Source organism: Erigeron canadensis, chromosome 1 (genome assembly GCF_010389155.1).
Source record: "Erigeron canadensis isolate Cc75 chromosome 1, C_canadensis_v1, whole genome shotgun sequence".
NCBI classification, from domain to species: domain Eukaryota; kingdom Viridiplantae; phylum Streptophyta; class Magnoliopsida; order Asterales; family Asteraceae; genus Erigeron; species Erigeron canadensis.
The window spans coordinates 46823834-46844330 of record NC_057761.1 but is presented as its reverse complement, the minus strand read 5'-3'; the positions used below and the strand labels follow the sequence as shown (position 1 = coordinate 46844330).

Below are 20497 nucleotides of genomic sequence, written 5' to 3'. Positions count from 1 at the left end.
TCGTACTATGAAGAAAAAAAAGTTAAAAACCTTCAATTATTACAGACACCAAAAATAATGTTTATGACACATTACACTATCTACCAAATCATAGATGGTCTCCACAAATAAACAATCAATCCATCCATCCATCATCCATAACGATCACCTCTACACAAAAACCCAAAAACATACTCACACAAATTCGTATGTATGTATATAGTCTGTCTTGTAACAGTTGTTCCCTTTTTACAACATACATGACACACCAGTCTTTCTATTAATTACTAGTTTTATACTAGTGAGTATTATTTTTTTTTTCACAATCCCAAAAGGTAAAAAATCAAGAAAGAGTAAAATTACTTTCAGATTCATCTTCCCTTTACTTGTCACTTTCCCAGTTAAAATAAACCTGTAGATACACAGGCTATGTATCTATACACGCACGCCCTCCAAACTTTTTTTTTTTTTTTATCTACTTTTCTTGACACCCTTTACTATTTTCTTTTCGAAAAGTAAGATATATTTTATAGTTATACTTGCTCCAAAGTAAGTCTTTTTTCTTCCTTTTCTTTTTTGCTGACAAAAATCTTTATCCTTTTGATTCTCTTCAATTTCATACTTAGTAATTTGTTATAAAAAACCAAACTGTCATTTAACATATGTTTTTGATTAGATATTGAATCTATCAAATCTTGTGAATTTAATATCAAGATTTTGACAGATTCAAACTGATTTATAATTACTTTCATCTTGTTTAGTTTGTTTGTTTCCCTTTCTTTTTTAGTAATCGTTTTTTGGTTCAAATTTGAAGGCTTTTGAAGAGGAAAAGTTGGAATTTGACTAGTGATATGATGAAGACTTTGACTTTTATCATTAGTTTGTGAGAATATTGGTTGATTTTTAGTGTAGTGGTGTTTGGTGGGCCCTAAATTTTCCCCTTTCCTAGCTGCTGCATATGAGAGGATATTGACTTTCACCAAATCCATTGGGGCCTTTCTGTGAAATTTGAGGTATTTTTTCATTAATCTGATATGGGTATGCTTAAATCAGTCAAATGTATTTTTATCTGAGTTGGGTTGTTGAAAAGTTGTGATTTTTTTACCTAATTTGATCTAAAAATTGTATCTTGATTTGCTTTAGTAGTTTAAAGATTTATTAAGAAATTGTGGTAAGTTTTTTTAAAATTAGAATTCTGATTTGGGTTTTATGTAAATTGGTCAAATCCCTTCATATCTGAAACGGGTTGTTAAAATTTGGTGACTTTATGACCTAGTTTGGTTTAAAAATTGTTTGTTGATATGTTAAGGTGACAACGAAACCCAAATCTGCCCTTGGCAGGGTTAGCTAACTGAGCTTTTTTTTAAGAATTTGTGTTCAATTGAAGTACCATTCTACATAATTTGATTTGGGTAGTTTATAAAAATTAGTCAAAATTTGAAGTTTCTGAATTGAGTGGTTGAAATTTGGTGTTGTGACTTAATTTTATTCAAAGATTGTTTTTTGAAAATTATTTTAGTTTCGGAAGAATTGATATGAGGGATATGGAGGAAAATGGGGAAAAAGATTGGAGGGCAGCTGTGAAGAAAATGCTTCCTCCTGGAGCTGCATTACCTGAAGATAGTGATGATCTTGACTACTCGATTGCTTTAGAATATATGGGTCCCGATGTATCTTATGAGGTTCCTAGGGTCGAACCATTAGAAATAAATCCCCGTTCTATCCCGACTGCATCTGTGGCTGAGTCGTTTTCTGATTCAAGAAGATCTGTTACTCGTGATGGTCAAGGTCAAGGACCCCCTGTAATAGACCCTATTCTGTTGCCTGCTTCATATATTGCTGATGTGACCAATTCACCCAATCAAAGTCCAAGATTATCTGGGAGCTCAGAATCTGTTATCTCGGTTTTGCAAAACGCTGATTCGTTTTCAGCTTCGCCTTCGGGCTCTCCTGGGTCGGTTCATAACCAAAATGATGCTCAAGGAAATGAAGTGAGACGAGGCCCAGTGGTTACTTTCAACACAGTTGATAGATGGGAAAGTGAAAAAAAATTGTCGGAGAGGCCCACTTATTCGGAATATGTCGCAGTTTCTAAGGAAAAGAAAAAAAAGGACAAGAGAAGGGTTTGTTTTCGGTGTGGAAAAGCAAAGTGGGAAACTAAAGAATCATGTTTGGTTTGTGATGCAAAATATTGTAGCAATTGTGTTCTTAGAGCAATGGGCTCGATGCCTGAGGGTCGAAAGTGTGTCACTTGTATTGGTGACGCGATAGATGAATCAAAACGTCTTATTTTAGGGAAAAATTCGAGGTTATTGTCTCGTTTGCTTAGTCCTTTGGAAGTCAAACAGATTATGAAAGCAGAAAAAGAATGTTCTGCTAATCAGCTTCGACCTGAACAATTAATTGTAAATGGGTATCCGCTTAAACCTGAGGAAATGGCGGAACTTTTAGGCTGCCCATTGGCCCCACGAAAGTTGAAACCGGGGAAGTATTGGTATGACAAAGAATCTGGTCTTTGGGGAAAGGTAAATATGTGTTTCTTTAGCATGTTAGCTTTATGTTGTTCTGTAAGGTGGCAAGGGCAAGTCAGGCAGGATGGATAACGAGTCAAATGGGGTTCTATATGGCACAGGTTAAAAATTGGTTCAGTTGGGTTTACTTGAAAAAGTCCTTGTTCAAAATTCAAACCTTCTATTAATAGTTTCTGTGCCAAACAAAGATTATATGGTGACAATAACAAGTTAGTTTTATAAAAGACGATGTAGGTAGTTCTAAGCATAAAGAAGACACCATGGACTACTTTTGACCTGTGTGACTCATTTCTAAATATGTTAATTTTTGTTTTACCCATTTTACCAGATTGAGATGATCTGACTCGTATATAACTGAAGGGGTTGAAGTTGCCATCTTTATATGCATGTTGAATCGTTGTAATTTGATTTGATATTTCAGGAGGGAGAGAAACCAGATAGAATTGTGAGTTCAAATTTGAATTTCACCGGTAAACTTAGTCCAACTGCAAGCAATGGAAACACTGAAGTTTACATGAATGGCCGTGAAATTACAAAACTTGAGCATAGAGTATTAAAGGTCAGTTATTTCATTCTCCCTCTCACTTCCTGGGTTTTATAGAAGTGGCCAAATGGGCATGCTGGTAGCTGTGTAATGGGTCAAATAGGTCCTGACCAAGTTGACATGCGGACATTCTTTTGGCTACTTTTGATTTGGTTTTATGAGTAAAATGCATTAAGTATGATTACAAAACCTTTAACATTACAATATAAATCTAAGTTTTTAAGTTATAACTTATAAGACCTAGGAGGTTATATCCTTATAAACGATATACTTTTGTGACATTTGATTCACTTGACCTGTTTGAGTTACATAGTTACCCAAATTGGCCATTCATACACGCTGGGGTCGAAGTTGCTACCTCTTCTGTTCTGTTGACTTATAGGTTTTCAAGCTTTCAAGTTAGTTAATCGTATATAGTTCACTGATATTGAGTAAGGTTTTAGGTCGTTCGATCAGCCACTAATTCTATAAGTGATTTTTTTTTTTAGTTTCATAGACTTATTACATTAAATATGGCTACAAAACCATTATTAAAATTATGATCGTATTTATTTGAATATATTAGAATAATTAATATATTAAGTATGTCTGCAGACAGTTAGTGCTGAACTATAACCCAAATTAACCATGGTTGAAATTGCCATCTCATATTCTTTTCCTCTGAAATCTGTTTTATCGATTTTTCAGATGGCAAATGTGCAATGTCCCCGTGACACTCATTTTTGGGTTTATGATGATGGTCGATATGAGGAGGAAGGCCAAAATAATATCAAGGGAAATATCTGGGAAAAGGTAGCAAGAATCTCACTTGGTAGAATGTTTCTTCCAGTTTGAGTTAACAAGTTGTATAAAATGTCATGATATAATGTGCTTTTTGACAGACCAGAACACGGTTGCTTTGTTCATTATTGTCGTTGCCGGTTCCACATGGTCAGCCACAACGAGAAAGGGATGAACCCAGCAATTATGCTACTGTTCCAACTTACTTTGAGCCAAAAAAAATTCAAAAGCTTTTATTACTTGGACTCGAGGGCTCTGGAACCAGCACTATCTTCAAGCAGGTATTTCATCTCAAGATTTGTAACGAATGTTTAAATACAAATTTATTAGTATTAAGATAAAAATTCTAGTATTCCTGTATGCAATTTTGGAGGTTTTAACTTCTAAACACTTGAGGATACTAAATAACGACTGGAGTAGCACACAGTCATTATTTTTATTGTCTTCATGATTGCTTCAGTGCAAAAAATGTTTCATATATAAATGCCTATTGTATGAGTAAAATGTCTCATTACTATATTATATTTTAAAAATAAGGTCCCTTTTTGTTATGCTTTATGCAGGCAAAGTTCTTATATGGAAACAGATTTAGCGATGAAGAGTTGCAAAACATTAAGCTTATGATTCAGAGCAACATGTATAGATACCTCAGCATTCTACTTGATGGACGGGAGCGCTTTGAGGAAGAAGCAATGATGAAAAAGAACTCCATGGAATCCCATGATCATCCCAATGAAACAGGTATATCTTCACTTCTTATAAGTCGAATTAAAGGTCCCCATTAACCTAGCAGATGATCCATCAATTTGGGGAGAAAAATATATAACTTTTATGATAGAAATAAAATGACTTCGGGTTCCTTTGTATTACACAAATAGTCGTTTATATGTGTTACTCAATCAGTCAATCACTTGTTATGACGTTGGGTTCCTATACATGGTCCAGTGCATTTCGTATTAGACTAGATGTACTTAATTGTAGTTGGTATTAGTTTAGAGGGCACCTATGTGTAAAGTTTAAACCCCAACTTTATATATACATTTCTATTGTAATTGTAACATCTTACAAACAATATACAAAGCCCCTTTGGTTTATCTTTTATGGATACTGATTTTTGAGAAGTGAAATATGGTTCTTACTGTACCATTTTCTTCTGTTCTCTGGTCCTTTATGTGGCCCCCTTTATTTATTTATTTATATTTTCAACAAATGAGACCCACAATCACATTCTTTTCATGCTAAAACGGAAACATTTGTATCATATTAAGTTTTTGCTTATAAACAATTGATGTATTATGAGCTAATATTAACCAGTTATATACGTGTTCATAGGTTTTTCTTTCTTCCACGTTAGGTATATAGTAATGGGCTCTTGAAGGCTTATGTTGTATCAAATTCTTTTATTTATGGTATTACTATATGTACAATGAAGAATTGACCAGTTTCATTTCAGGTGACAAGGGTGATGCTGAAGAAGATAATCAATGTATCTACTCTCTTAACCCAAGATTAAAGCATTTTTCTGACTGGCTTCTTGACATCATTGCAACCGGAGATTTGGATGCATTCTTTCCTGCAGCAACACGTGAGTATGCTCCTCTAGTTGAAGAGGTGTGGAAGGATCCCGCAATCCAGGAAACTTATAAGAGGAGAAATGAACTACATTTCCTACCCGACGTAGCAGAGTACTTTTTAAGCCGGGTATTTCCGTTGTTTCTCAAATCACTTTTATTTTGGCTTTTCTCCATAAATTAGTCTATTCTTGATATAAGTACTTAAAAAAACGATGTTTGGATGATTCTACTCAAGACTATATGCTACCTTTTTCCCATGAAATGGCAACATTTTCTTTCACGGATTCTCTTTAAGTTTTAACCTTTTATATTAAAAACATGTGTAAGTACATTTTATCCCTTATTAGTATTACCAATATATTGATGGTATGATCTAGGTGCATAGGTCTCCTCTGTCTCTTCTCTGAAAGGTCGAAACAATAGTTGACAAAAAGAATTTTGATATGAACCTGCTTCAATAACGATAAACAAACAAAAGAGACTGTAAAACAATTTAACCAACAACCAGAGAGGTGGATCAGCTCTACCAAATTTATAAATACCAAATCAATTCTTAATTGTCTTCATAATTGAAATGAACAGCCCTAAAACCCTGTTTATTTAAAGACATCCTCACTACACCCAAAACCCCTAAGTTGTCCAACAAGTAATAAAACTGAAACCAAAGGCCCCAACTTTCTGGGTTGTAAATTTCCTTAACACTTGTGAGGTTAGTTGTTGAAAATTTAGATAAAGGCAAACAAATGCAGTACATGAGGTATCACCTGTATCTGAAAAGATCCACAAACATATAATTCATCTTAACTGTCAATGCCAAGAATTATTGGCACAAAAAAGAATGTAAAGTGAACAAGGACCAGTCTTTCTTTTTTTTTTTGCGATGTGGAGTAAATATGCAATAGTTTGGTGTTTATAAAATAGAAACATGTGCATGATAATTTGTTGTGCCTGTTTCAGGCTGTTGAGGTTTCTAGCAACGAATATGAACCTACAGAGCATGACATACTATATGCTGAAGGAGTCACGCAAGGGAATGGCTTGGCTTTCATAGAATTCTCGCTTGATGATCGTAGCCCAATGTCCGAGACATACACTGACAACCTTGATGCTCAATCTCAACCTCTATCCAGGTATATAATATCTTTCAGATACACTCACTTAGATTTTCATTGTAGCACAGGTCAAAGTGGGATGATGTGGGTTGGGTTGCGTTGCCCTGCAATCACTTTTGTGTTTACTTTTACAAATAGTTGAGGTGATCACAAAAACTGTATCATTGCACTAATAGTTTAAGTTGTGTACAGTGATTTATGATGTTAGCAGTAAGAGAGACTGAGAGAGTACATTTTGGATGACTTTCAAATCGTTCCCTTTTTTATCTAATATCTCTTATTCACATCCCAAGTAAATGGTCCAAATCACAACCTCTAATCTCTCTATTTGTTTTTAGTATATTATCTTAGTTTAATGGGTTAAAGGCACTAGTAAGAATAAACGGATTTTGCCATCACGCTTTGGTATTGCAAAGAAATCTGAATATATACCAACAAGCCTTTTGCCTAGCAGTACCCAAGGTGCACCACATACCAAATGTTGTTTTTTTTTTCTGGAGTGATATGTGTTGGGGTATATATAGGTGTATAAGTATAAAAAATGAATTAGTATGATAAATCATATCACATTGCATTAATTTGTTCATCTTCGTACTATGATGTTAAACAAAAACTTTTGTTCATTGCTTACAAACTTTAATCGAAGGTAAAAATTGATTACTTTAATTTATCTGGGGTATTTGGATGTGCATTTAAGTTAAGTAATTCTCAGTGTTAGGGTGAAAGTGATCACGATTCTGATTTATAAGGTCAAAAATCAGATTTGAAGAGCATTTAACTATGTAAGAAGTTGAGAAAGAACTGGTTATTTTAATAAATGTGAAAGTACCTACCTTTCTTTATTGTCATCTCAATGTTGATGATTCTGATTCTTTAAATTGCAAGAATCAATTTTTAAACACACATCCCGACTCCTCTGTACACAATGATTATTTGATGCTTGGTGATCATTATGGTTTGTTTTGAACTCTAAATGATTTTTTTTTCTCATGACTTAACCTTTTAATATACCTTTTCTAGATATCAACTCATTAGAGTAAATGCCAAAGGAATGAATGAAGGTTGCCGATGGGTGGAAATGTTTGAGGATGTTCGAGTAGTCGTCTTTTGTGTTTCCTTGAGTGACTATGATCAAATGTGGCTATCACCCGACAGTACTGGAAGTGGTTCACTTCTACAAAACAAAATGGTCCAAAGCAAAGAGCTTTTTGAAGCAATGGTGAAACACCCATGTTTTAAAGACACCCCATTTGTCTTGATCCTAAACAAATATGATGTTTTTGAGGAAAAACTCAAAAATACCCCGTTAAGTGCATGTGAGTGGTTCACAGACTTCAGCCCAGTTCGACCCTACACCAACAACCAAAACCTTGCCCATCAGGCCTACTACTATGTGGCTATGAAGTTTAAGGACCTTTACGCATCTCTCACCAGCCGAAAGCTTTTTGTATGGCAAGCTAAGGCCCGAGACCGGGTGACAGTAGATGAAGCGTTTAAATATATAAGAGAGATTGTGAAATGGGACGATGAAAAGGAAGAGACATATTATGGTGGAGCGGAGGACTCGTTTTATAGTACTACTGATGTGAGCTCGCCTCCATTCGTTAGGCAAGATTGAACTATCTATAACTTGTGTTTTATCAATGTAGATAGTGGTGAATAAGTTATCATTTTTATTCGGATTTTAGAGGTTAGTGAATGTGTATCCGCTTATAGCTTGTGTAAGTTATTACGAGGATAGTTAAGATCCGATTTTTAAATGTAATGAAGTCCATAAGATTCTTTTTGTTTTTTTACTGGTGAAATATATCAATTGTTTATGTCACAGATTAGACGCCTTATTTGTGCTTTACAATACAATAGTATTCATACCCTGTAGAAGGGGGTATGGGTAGGTAAGAGACAATCATACTTCTCTATCCAAAATTAGAAAAACTATCCCTAGATTTGTGCTTTCTAAAGCCTAAAACATTATTGTTGGACAAAAATGTTACTACTGGCCGGGACATGGGGCAGTGTAGATCCCCCCACTCCAATTATGGATTTTAAGGATATATTCATAATTTTGTCTGTATGAAAATGTAAAAGAGAAAGAAATTTAAATAGATAAAACCTTCTTTGCAACAAGTCTTTTCTTTGGAGTTTGGAAGTCACTAATGTTTAAGATAAAAAGAAAGGAAAAAGAAATGAGAAATGCTACAATGACTAACCATTTACAAACACTTTTTTTACTAACTTACTTGGAATCGGATGTGGCATTCCATGTACTTAAATTGAAAAATAAAGTTAATTAATTTAGGGTAAATAAACTCACAGTGATTAGTTTCTACCCATCACCTGAAAATATATTCAACGTAATCTCCTCTACAACGGAAACAATTCATCAAAGATCAAAATAAATCAATCTTTATCTTTTCCTTCTTCATTACATAAATGAATAGACATTATCGGATCAGTCATTTTTTCTTTCTTCGACGTTAAATGACGACAGGATGTTAACAGAATGAGAATATGTATTTTGTTTTTAGAGATATAAGTCCTGGTGATATGGGATTGTCAGCACAACAATTATACGATCAAACATAGATGCAGGTGTTTTTGAGAGGGCACAATCAGATTAAACTTTGGATTGTATCCTTCATAAATCTGCATATGCAAAGGTTGGGTTTGTGGTATTCTTTGAGGGGCCACATTCGGGTCAAGTTCCAATTACATTGTTTGTAAATAAGTAATTTAAGTGATCATTGGTTAGTGATATAAGATAACTTATTTACATAATGTGACAAATGTTCTCACAAAATTGTAAATTCGTACATACATGCATGATAATGAGTAACAGCAAAGTAATAACTAGTTTTAACAAACAAACAACAAGAAAAAAGTATTATATAGTAGGCAACTACATGTAGTAATATGGATGGAAATTCTTCAGGATTTTTGTGCTAGTTATTATCACACCATCAAGTAGCTTTCAGCCATCCAGTAATAGAAAGGTCCTTGGACTTCATTTTAGCAAGTTTAAATCGGATGCCGTGTACTATCATATCCTGAACTTGAGCATCCGTGTGTGACATATTTGAGAGAAGAGGTGAGAGTTCCTTTCTTTCCAAACAAAGTACGATGTCACAGCAACAAGAAGTTTGCCAATTACACTTCTAGCACATTGTTGTTTTGCTATCTGTGTAAGGTAATCGACGATATTAGCAACGCCTCTAACCATAGACCATTGCAAAATACAACAAGTTTGCCAATTACACTTCTAGCAACACCCAAACCCACAACGATTAACATCGCTACTTTGTACCCTTATCTTCTTTATGTATTTGAGGAGATTTTGTGTTTAAAAAACTTATAAACCGATCGAAGTCGACCAATACCCAAACACGTTTGTTAATCATAATTTACCTTTTTATATATTTGGATTTGGGAAGAGAGGATGATAGACTCTGTCAGACAAATAACATGGCTATTTGAAAGAAATTTTTTTTAAACCTGAGTTACGTTAAAGTTAATTGATAAGTTAATGGAATGACATGGAAGGCCACATCAGGTGCATATCAGTTAGTAAAAAGGAATTTGTTTTGAGAAATGCTACAATGACTCACCAATTACAAATTCCTTTTTACTAACTGATATGGCATCTAATGTGGCCTTCCATGTCATTCCATTAACTTATCAATTAACTCTAACGTAACTCAGGTTTAAAAAAAAATTTCTTTCAAATAGCCATATTATTTGTTTGAGAGTCTATCATCCTCTCTTCCCAGATCCAAATATATACTTCAAAAAGTAAATTATGAGTAACAAACGTGTTTCGGTATTGGTCCACTTCGATCGGTTTATAAGTTTTTTAAACACAAAATCTCCTCAAATACATAAAGAAGATAAGGGTACAAAGTAGCGATGTCAATCGTTGTGGGTTTGGGTGTTGTAGCCCGACGCCCTGACATTCTTCAAGGCAGAATGGAATGTTAAGGGTGGAAATGGAATGAGAAACACTTCTCATGTTTGGTTGTAATGGAAAATGGGAAAGAGAATCGAGAATAGGGAATCGATTCCATTCCCTCAATTCTCTATAAAATGTAGAGAATTGATGGGAATGGAAATTTTTATTTTTTTTTTTGTTTTAGTGATGTTATATGTATTAAATTTGATTATTATTTAAAATTTAGTATTTTTTATATATTCATTCTCTGCTTGTACCAAACAACGGAATCGATTCTCTTTCCAAATACTCATTCTCTTTCCCACTATATTCATTCTCTATTACATTTTCATTCTCTTTAATTCACTCATACCAAACACCCCCTCGGTTCAATGGTTTTCAAATTTTAGAGTAATCTATCAATGATATAAATTTTACTTGTATGAGGTCCTTATTCTTGAAGATGTTTTTATACCATTACATTGTTTTGTTCTTGTGTCAAAAAGTTAATGATGAAACAAATATTAAGAGTGTAATACACTGATACTAAAATTATAATAAACTAATAGTCTAACAATCATCTTATGCCAATGGTACAAAACTAACTTTTCGTTGTAGTATGTGGTTGAAGTTTTTGTAACAGTTCACTTACCAAATGGGCATTAATCAATCATAGGACTTATATCGAACAATTTTTAGATGTTTTGAAATGAGAGAGAATAGAGTTTTATATGAAAACCACAAAGAGCTCAAGATACCACAGACTAAATAAAAATGATAAGCAATAGACGAGATTTAATGTTCAAATTCAGTGTGGTGATATGCGTAATATTTGTTGTTGCCAACACTAAATTGAAAGGTAGAAGAAATGATAATGGAAGACTGGGAGGAGTAAAAGTAGACATATAAAAAATTAATTATTGATTTTAAAGGAGTAATTAATATGGGCAAAATAGTCTTGACACATTTTATGCAGTATGGGAATAAAAACTCGTAGTATAAAAATCAGCTTCCTATAAATATTGACAAGTCATACGGTTGAGCGGACTCTGACTTGATAAAAAAAAAAAATTACATTATCGGAGACGTTATGAACTTATGATAAGTATGAATCCGACTTTCAAATTTGTCTCCTCATAGACTAATTCTGGCTTGATCCCTGCTCCTAGCCGTGCAAATTATACATAAATTATATTGTGCAACTATGCACTAGTAGACTTATCTGCACTTTAACTTTTAATCTTCTCAGTCTCCGATTCTTCTCTTATTGCTACCGAGAGTTTCCGATGCTTCTTTTATTGCTACTGAACAGTATCTTGCCAAGCTGCAAAACTATAAAAACATGGAGGTCTGCGGTCTGCCAAAACTCAGCTAGAATGATTCACTTTAAAGATATCCAGATACCACACTGAAATTGTAATATTAATTTAATACACTTTGTGGTAAAATAACTTGGAAATTTTCAATGTTGTGTTGTCACATGACGCCTTTGGAATATATCAAAGACGACTTTTTATTTTCTCATGGTCACCAACTTTTCTCTTGACAAATCCGGTCTCATTTACTCTACTTCACGTGACAGACCCAACCTGACCCACCTTTTTCGTTCTTTATGATTGCATACGAAAACAGTTGCTATCTATAGATCATGAGAAATAAAGAATAAGGTTACGAAGAATATATTACACATTTACACCTTTTTTCAAGACTAATTTATCTCATTTTCTTCATTTTCTTAGAGCGAAAAGTTATCACATTTCCCCTTTTCATAAGCTGTTGAAACAAAAGATTCTGTCGAGCAAAACAGGAGAAGACAAAAGAAAAAAAAAATAACGAGGAAGCTGCATGCGTGGTTCCTCGATTTCTTCCTCGGTTTATGGTCTCATGGAAGTGAGCCTGAAAGGCAAGAACTGGTAAGAGAAACGGCGCGTTACGTATGACAATTACAAAAGAAAGTGCCAATAAAAGTGCACAAATGGGTTTATCTTGTCGTCACAAATGTCACCAAAGATAATTTTCGGAAATGACTCCTCTCCAAAATATGAGAATTCAAAATAGCCACTGAAGCAAGTTCCAATTTAAATCCATTGTTTAAAGGGTAAGAAAATGAACATGGACACCTTGATGAAGCTTCCAGCTGGAACTCGACCGTTTTGCTTGATGTGTAACATCTGATAAACGCCCATCTAATGATTTTCAACCTTAATGCAAAATGATTTTAACCAAGTGCAGGGACCATGTTCATAATCTTTAAAATGAATGTATAGGTAAATGCATCTTCTTGGAGCTTCTCAAACCTGAAATTAATAAAAGGAAGCATAAATAACATGAGAAATCGGCAGAGAGAGGATAAAAGAGATTAAATAAGTTCTGGCAGCAGTTCAAATGTACACTATAATTCATAGAGAAACAGGTGGAAAGATGGGCGATTAGATAACGGCTAACTTCAAATGCATACTTTATTGCCGTTCAAAAAAAAAAAAATGCATACTTTATTGCTAACAAATCGCCTCTCTTCATTTTCCATATGTCAAAATGACGTTTTTAGGTCTTTAGGAGGATGAATAGGCACATATTGTACGAGGAAATATCATTTCTGTTATTCCCAAAATTGCAACATTGTATTCTTATCTGCTCAGTATGTATATTAACAGTCGCATTATCTTAAGTTTTACACCTTTTCTTATTTGTGATCAACAATATTCACATTCCTTCAAAATTAGTCTTAATTGATTTATAAGTTCTCTTCCAGGTCTTGACCTGTTTTGAGCCATACTTCAAAATCCTCCCTAACCTGTTATGAAAATTTACCCAGCTCATACGACCCGCCCATGTTATAACCTTCTATTGAAGGGGCTTTACACTCGGTGAGAGGTCCTACATAGGAGTCAACTCCCACTTACCCTATGGAACAAACTATAAGAAAACATCATTTGGCTGAGTAAAAGAAAAGGAAAAGAACATGCTTTTTTGCTGACAATTAGCTTAGTATAATGATTAAAAAACAAAAATATTACAGAATTACCTTCCTGACTTGGAGAAATGGCCAGCACCCATCTCACATTTAAATAACAACACATTTTTGTCGGTTTTCATCTCTCTCAACTTGGCAACAAACTTAGCAGGTTCAGAATAAAGTACGCGCGGATCTGCAAAAACACACAGTAAGCCAAGTTAAATGACAAGATAAACCCCATTTCCATTTATGAATTTTGATTAATGAGCAACTATTTCTAGTAAGCTGCCAAGTAAGCTCAAAGCGGATTCCGATCATAGCAGCATAAAAAGGTAATTTTAGCAACAATAACAGCAAGCTAAAAGTTGATCACATTAACACGATAAAAATATAATGTAAAAGCGTACCATTTAATCCAGCAGTAACAAGTATGGCTGGGTAATTCTGAGTTTTTACCTGTTCAAAAGAGAAAATCATCAGTAATTAGCTTCTTCATTTGATATTTAATTGGATGGCTCTCACTATGGCCTTCAAATATTAATGCCACATAAATAGATGATGAAGATGGGGCATTTGGACTCACATTGTCAACTGGTGAATATGATTTCATGTAAAAATAAAACTCTTCTTTACGAGGATCACCCCATTCCTGCAATAATGGAAGTCATCCACAAGAAATCAGCTTTAAAAGAAATCTATAAGACCACTGACCACCATCTATTCCGTATTAGAGTTCCTACAGACAACTTGCTTAGATAACTTTAACATTGTAGAGGAAAAACATTTAGTGCTTTGCCATGTGTGTGAATATGGACTATTTTATTCTCTTTGGGTGATTTAAGATCTAACTACTCAGTGTTAATGATAGGTTATCATTGAACTTAATAATAGGTTATCCTTGAACTTTTACTTGAAAAGTCAAAAGTCATTTAACTTATTTTTTACATATTATAATCCTTAACTTTGGTTGAGTTAATGTTTTAATCTCTTCAAGTTTTTTTTTTTTTAAATGTTATATTCCTTAACATTAGTCGAATAAGTGTTTTAACTACTCAAACTTTCACTTGAAACGAATTCTAAGGGGTCAAACCATTAAGCCACTCAAAATTGAGAGATTGAAACTGAAGTCATAATTATAACATTCAAAAGAATATTAAGAAAAACTAGAGTGAACTAAAGTTGAAGGTTATAACATTCAAGAAAAAGGTTAACGGTTTAAAACAATTTCCAACTAAAAGCTTGGGAATCAAAAAAGTATCACTAAACTGGTAAAATCTCCAGGTGGAAGACTCAAAATTCCTAAACTAAAGTCAGCCAACATGATTGTTAGACATGTATTATGAAGTTTTTAAACATGTTTTTTGAAAGTTTATAAACCAAGATGTTTTATTTGTCATAACTCATAAGTTATATATTATTATCTTAATAACGTATTTGAAAAGGCAAGTATTTTTAATACGATAACAATTACAAATCTTGAAAACAGCCAATCAGTCAGTCCAACCTGACCTAACATGTTTTAATTGCAAGTCATTTTGACCAGTGACCCAAATCACCAGCCCGCCCATTTTGCCATCATTAGTAAGCCTGCACATTTGCAAAAAGGAACATTAATCACCTCATATTCTGCTGTTGTTAAAGGAATTGTTGGATCAAGCATTGTAGTCACAACATCCACAAACGGTACTCCAGCTACAGCTACCTTAAATAAATCAGGTCGCATGTTTAGAACAGCACCAATCAGCAACCCTCCTGCACTTCTTCCATTGATGCACAATTTTTCTTTTGTACAATATTTCTTCTCTATCAGATACTCTGCACAGTCGATAAAATCTGTGAAAGTATTCTTTTTTTGTAAATATTTCCCGTTTTCATACCACTTCCTTCCCATTTCTCCACCACCACGAATGTGGGCAATCGCATATGTGAAGCCACGGTCCAACAGAGACAACCTTGATGCTTTGAAACTAGGATCTACACATATCTGCAAGGACAGATGAAAATGCATCACCACAGGTAAAAGTTCAAATATGCAATTAGATGACAAGCATGAGATGCCTATAGACAACAAGTTACAAAATTATACACATTTATCAATACTACTAAAGGAATATACCAGCTGATATTGGATGACATATGCAATTGTCAGAGATCGACTGGACCCTTTAAGAACATACCAGTGGGATAGTTTATGCTTGCCACAGACATCTTCTTCGACTAAACAATATAAGTGACTAATCACCATTCTTAGCATAATACAACTGTTATTGACAACTTCTAGATTACAGTTTACAACTAGATAAGCCAACAAGTATGTGGAAAGCCACATTACCTAAAAAAGCAAGTAATTGACTATTCACAACTACTCTACTGTGAAACAAATTATAAGAGATACACAAAAGGGGTTTGTTTGTTACTATCTCTCACTATGCACTTTGTCATTTATCATATTTTTGAGAAAATATGTCAGCCTGCATGACACTACTAACAAAATCTTGGCCACCACTAAACCTCGAGGTGTAGATGGAAACATGTAGAATTAACATTTCGCACTTGACATGAGACAGTTTATTTTGGATGAAAGAAGGAAACACAAGAAAGAGTATTGATTAACATATTTGAACAGAATGAGAAAGTAACATAGCACATATTCTGATATATGCTTGTGATAATATAGAAAAAGAACATGATAAGTAAAAGCTGGCACATGTATTACCTCGTATGATCCATAGCCATAAAGTAACAAAGGATCCGACCCATCAAGCTTGACCAGATCCTTTCGATAGGCAATTGATATAGGAACATGAGTGCCATCTTGAGCAATTACCCACTCCCTTTTGGTTACATACTTTGAGGCATCAAACCCACCGAGTACCTAATTTTATTATGAAAGGAATCCATTAGACCTAATATGTTTGGTTTTGGTATTCTAGGCGTAGACCAGTTGTAGAGGTTAAAAGATAGATAGAATGTATTTTCTAATTAATCTAGGCTTAGTGCGAAATTTTTAGTGCTGTAGTAACTAACTGTTTCAGCTTTCTCCAGAGCTAAAAGATCCAACAGAACCAAAAAGAGTCATAATATAAACTAGCGAGTAACTTACTGTTTCAACTTTCTTCAGAACTGAAACCCCTGTACGCATATCATAATCATATGTAGAAGGGGGCGTTCTCAAAGAGCTATAATAAAACCGCAGTATACTCGAAGAAAATTGCGACTCCGCTGGCTCCACTGAATAAACAGGGTCAATAAAATCTACAGCCTGGCCACCTTGGAGAGTGTGAAGTGGTTCACCAACAGCTGGAAGGGAATAAAAAGTAACCTGTGGTAGACCCTCTTCACGCTCATAAACGACAAGGTGATTACTAAAAAGAATTATGTCCTGTATTTTTACACTGGAACAAAACAAATCCGAGTGAAAAACAAGCAGATAAATGGAAAAGAGTATAAGCCTGGAAAATAATACATAAAACAATAGACAAATAAAACTTGACATACGGTAGAGAGACGGAAATAGTAAGACAATAATCAAGGGACGGTGTCAACTAAAAAACGTTAATTTTAACTGAAAAAATGATGTAATATGCTTCCTGATGTATTATATATGTTCATACCAACTAGTTGCACTAAGAAAGGCAAAAGAAAATGGGTTGACAAGTTGACAAAACTGCCTCAAACAAATCCACCCCACCCTGATACCAGGCAACCTGTCTAAAATACTAAACACAGCCATTAAAAATTAAAGACAGCTTAAAGTTATTACACCAACTATGTGTGACAAATGCATTTTAGAAAGTCAAATAAGAATTGAATTGAACGGTCTAATTTGTGTGATACATAAAATAAAAATTGTTATTATAATATTAGTATGATTTATGTGTACAAGGCAATTTAGTAGGTTGTGTGCATTAAAAATACACTTTCGAATCTTCCAACGAGTTAGACACTTTGACCCACCCAACCCATTACTTTTTACCACACCTTTTTCTTGCTTAACGGTTGAGATTGCAGAAATCTAACATTTCTCCATTTATAAGTAGTAAATATAAAAGTTCACTGGTACCTTTCTCTGTGAGGAAGTAGAAGCGTAGTTGCATTTACATCGTCCAGTGGACAGGCTAGTAGTTCTGAATTGAAAGCCTCGTCACTTCTCCTTTTAATGAAAAAATGATTACCACGGTGGCTGACGGATGTATCAATGCCCTCTGACCGAGGTGTCAAAACCAGAAGACCTTTCCCAGGCTTTGAGATATCCAAATAGAAAATAGACCTTGTAGTTTTGCTTTCTGATCCAACAAACAGATATTTTTTGCTCTCGGAAGCTACAAGATCTAGAGAAAACATGTCATCTTTTTCATGATAAAGACATGCATCAGTTGATTGAGTTGTACCCAACTTATGAAACCAAACCTGCAAACACCAATGTATGATGTCAGAAACCTGAACGTGGTTGAAAAATAATAACCAGGTCGAAAAAATAATATCTGAGCTGAAAGTGAAACAAACAATAATCAGGTCGGAAAAATCCCGTTGCATTGTGGGTGCTCTATGTTCATCTCTAGCATATCTTTTATAAATTAAGTGCTTCCTTACAGTTATTAGTAAAGTAACTGTAATATGTCTATCTAGTTCCTTTTCCTAGATATATTTCCATAAAGAAATGTATGCAAGCTTTGTAAGGCTACCCGTAACAAAAAGAAGCACAAAAATGCTTAAGCAAACAATTTCCCAAGCTTAAATCATGCCCTAATTAATTACATAATATATTACACCAATCAAGGTTCATTCCGGCCAACTCAAAAACTGGTACCTTATATGGTCTCAGAATTTCATCCATGGTGATGTATAGCAAAGCCTCATCACCAACCCATTCGAAATAGTCTGTTACGCCAACCAATGGCTCACCCACTGGCGAGCGAGTCTCAGCATCCATGACATGGATGGTATAGATCTCATCTCCTTTAGTGTCTTCCGCATAAGCTACTAATTTATGATTCGGACTGACCTAAAGACAAATCAAAAGGTTAATTTGGAAAAAAATATCAGTTTTATTCTGGTCTAAACCGCTTGTTCCTTGCTATTAACATAAAAAAATTCAGTCTCACCTTAAAAGCACCAATGCTATAGTATGCATAATCTTTAGCCTTGACATTTTCATCCAAAATCACATGTTCCGGAGAAGCTTCCGGTCCAGTTGGCATTATATCATCAACAGATGGCACGGCTGCACAATTTTCTACAAGACGGCGACAATGCTGTACATACTCCTTCCCTTCCAAAGTCCGCTCGTAATAGTAATAAGGCCCTTTGCGTAGAGGTGCTGATATGTCATCTTCCTTGATGCGGCCTCTTAACTCAGAATAGATCTGATCCTCCAACTGTTTGGTTCCTAAAATTTAAAACAAATAAAAAAAATACACATAAAAAGGATTTCCCAAGAAGATATACAATTAACTAAAAAGAGAATACAGATAAGACTGTTACATGACAAGTCCTGCTTCGTAATCTCTAGTTGTTTCTCAAGCACAATAACAAATAGATTGTAGATCGCTTATTCAAACATTACACATCTGTCCCCAAAATAACCATTTCTTGTTCTTTCCCCCTAGTTTTTAACTAAATCTTTATTGTTCCATTGTAAAGTTTTGATAAGTTCTTTAATGTAATGTAGTTATCATAATTCAACTTAACATCGGCAAATTGCCTTGTGTGCTTTTTAAACACGAGAACCAAGAGGAATCGGCGTTTAAGCTACTTGGGAAAAGTCAAAGCCTTTGCTTCTGTACACGGCCTAACCAATATTCTCGTCTAGGAGATCAAACTGATGTTTCCCTAGACTTTTTTGCTAACTATCCCAAGATGATGTTTACACACTGAAGTTCAACCCCAAGTTTATTCTAAGAGCTTAAGTGGCCCACTACAATCAGTAACCAATCTAAACATAATAAGAAAAAAGAAAATCTAATTTAGGGAGACTAAGCTACACACTATAAAAAAAAAAAAAAAGGTAGATTGATAGGAACCGCTTGATCCCATGTACCGAATTGATACCCACATAACCCCCGGCAGAAATAGTGTCAAGGTAAGTCAACCACTTAAATTAAATTCTGCCTCTAGCAATATTCGAACCAGGTTGCTCCTAGAAAGTGGCAGCTGGTGGCCAACTCGTCTACGAAGTGTTGGTTAAGCTACACACTATAGGCTTCTTTAGTTTCAAATGTACACATTTTGTTTTGGCAGAATTGAACAATTAACAAGGAGTATATATATATAGGCAAGACTGAATGATAATTACCAGACATAATGGAATCAGTGTAGGAATTTTCTTGATGAAGATACGAGAGAACTTGGGGATCAGAGCGCGAATCATCGCGTAGCCAGTAGTAATTGTCGACCCTCACATCTCCGAACTTTTCCATCTCGTGTTTCACTTTCTTAGCCACCGGAGGCTGAGGAGCAGCAGCAGCCGTCGCCATGACAAATATGCGGCGACAACTGATGATAATGTTTCTTCTTCTTAATGTGCGGGACGTTAATTTTGTGCCGAAAGAGATTCCCAGGTTTAGTATTTGGGCCGACTGCGCAAATGATAACATTCTAAATCTTCTATTTTGCCTGTCTTTTTTTAATACATTCTTAGCGTGAAAATTCCAATTTTTTTCTTAAAATGGATAAAATGAAAAAATAAAAAATTCAATATGAGTTTGTGAAATTTCTATATCTATATTAAAATTTTAAACTTAACCCTTTATTTTTGAAAATTAAAAAATAAACATACAAAATGACCATTCTATATCTAATGAACCTCTTTTGAAATTAATCTTAATAAACTAATTCACGATATTAAAAAAAAAAAAAAAAAAAATCTAATTTACATACTCGTATTAAACTTTGATCTTTTAAAATAAGTTATTATCACATTTACATCAATTACATTTACATTAATCTACCCCGCCACCATCATCATAGTCACCATTACCATCGTCACATTACGCAAGTACCATACTTATTAATTACTCCCTCCGTCCAATAATCTCATTAGAAGTGTCTTACTTTGAATATTCAAAGTCTTTAGTTTTAAACTTTGACCATAAAT

At 34.3% G+C, this 20497-nt stretch overlaps 2 protein-coding genes across 3 annotated transcripts; one reads left to right on the top strand and one right to left on the bottom strand.

Annotated features, from left to right (window-relative positions):
• Positions 1-296: 296 nt before the first annotated feature.
• LOC122601264 (extra-large guanine nucleotide-binding protein 3) lies at positions 297-8347 on the top strand. Of its 2 annotated transcripts, none has more exons than XM_043774035.1 (10): positions 297-314; positions 794-992; positions 1499-2504; positions 2932-3069; positions 3742-3846; positions 3936-4115; positions 4398-4575; positions 5288-5535; positions 6366-6538; positions 7541-8347. In XM_043774035.1, the coding sequence occupies exons 3-10, from the start codon at positions 1515-1517 to the stop codon at positions 8136-8138; spliced, it is 2610 nt and encodes an 869-aa protein (XP_043629970.1). In that variant the 5' UTR covers positions 297-314; positions 794-992; positions 1499-1514; the 3' UTR covers positions 8139-8347. The 2 variants fall into 2 exon arrangements, with proteins under 2 accessions (XP_043629970.1, XP_043629966.1); XM_043774031.1 differs by lacking the exon at positions 297-314 and adding an exon at positions 443-528.
• Positions 8348-12180: 3833 nt separating this feature from the next.
• On the bottom strand, positions 12181-20008 carry LOC122581822 (protease 2-like). Its single transcript, XM_043754119.1, has 11 exons — positions 19697-20008; positions 18507-18790; positions 18212-18406; positions 17465-17811; positions 16505-16796; positions 16118-16276; positions 15020-15385; positions 13985-14050; positions 13809-13857; positions 13471-13594; positions 12181-12742 (listed from the first exon to the last, which is right to left on the bottom strand). The coding sequence occupies exons 1-11, from the start codon at positions 19995-19997 to the stop codon at positions 12664-12666; spliced, it is 2262 nt and encodes a 753-aa protein (XP_043610054.1). The 5' UTR covers positions 19998-20008; the 3' UTR covers positions 12181-12663.
• Positions 20009-20497: the final 489 nt, after the last annotated feature.

Excerpts from the sequence above, each read along its gene's own strand:
- LOC122601264 (XM_043774035.1), top strand. The coding sequence starts at position 1,515 with ATGAGGGATATGGAGGAAAATGGGGAAAAAGATTGGAGGGCAGCTGTG. Across the intron at positions 3,070-3,741 it reads TTGAGCATAGAGTATTAAAG|ATGGCAAATGTGCAATGTCC; the intron begins GTCAGTTATTTC and ends TCGATTTTTCAG. Across the intron at positions 4,116-4,397 it reads CCAGCACTATCTTCAAGCAG|GCAAAGTTCTTATATGGAAA; the intron begins GTATTTCATCTC and ends TGCTTTATGCAG.
- LOC122581822 (XM_043754119.1), bottom strand. The coding sequence starts at position 19,997 with ATGTTATCATTTGCGCAGTCGGCCCAAATACTAAACCTGGGAATCTCT. Across the intron at positions 16,797-17,464 it reads CTACTTCCTCACAGAGAAAG|TGTAAAAATACAGGACATAA; the intron begins GTACCAGTGAAC and ends GTTTTGTTCCAG. Across the intron at positions 16,277-16,504 it reads TTCTGAAGAAAGTTGAAACA|GTACTCGGTGGGTTTGATGC; the intron begins GTAAGTTACTCG and ends TAATAAAATTAG.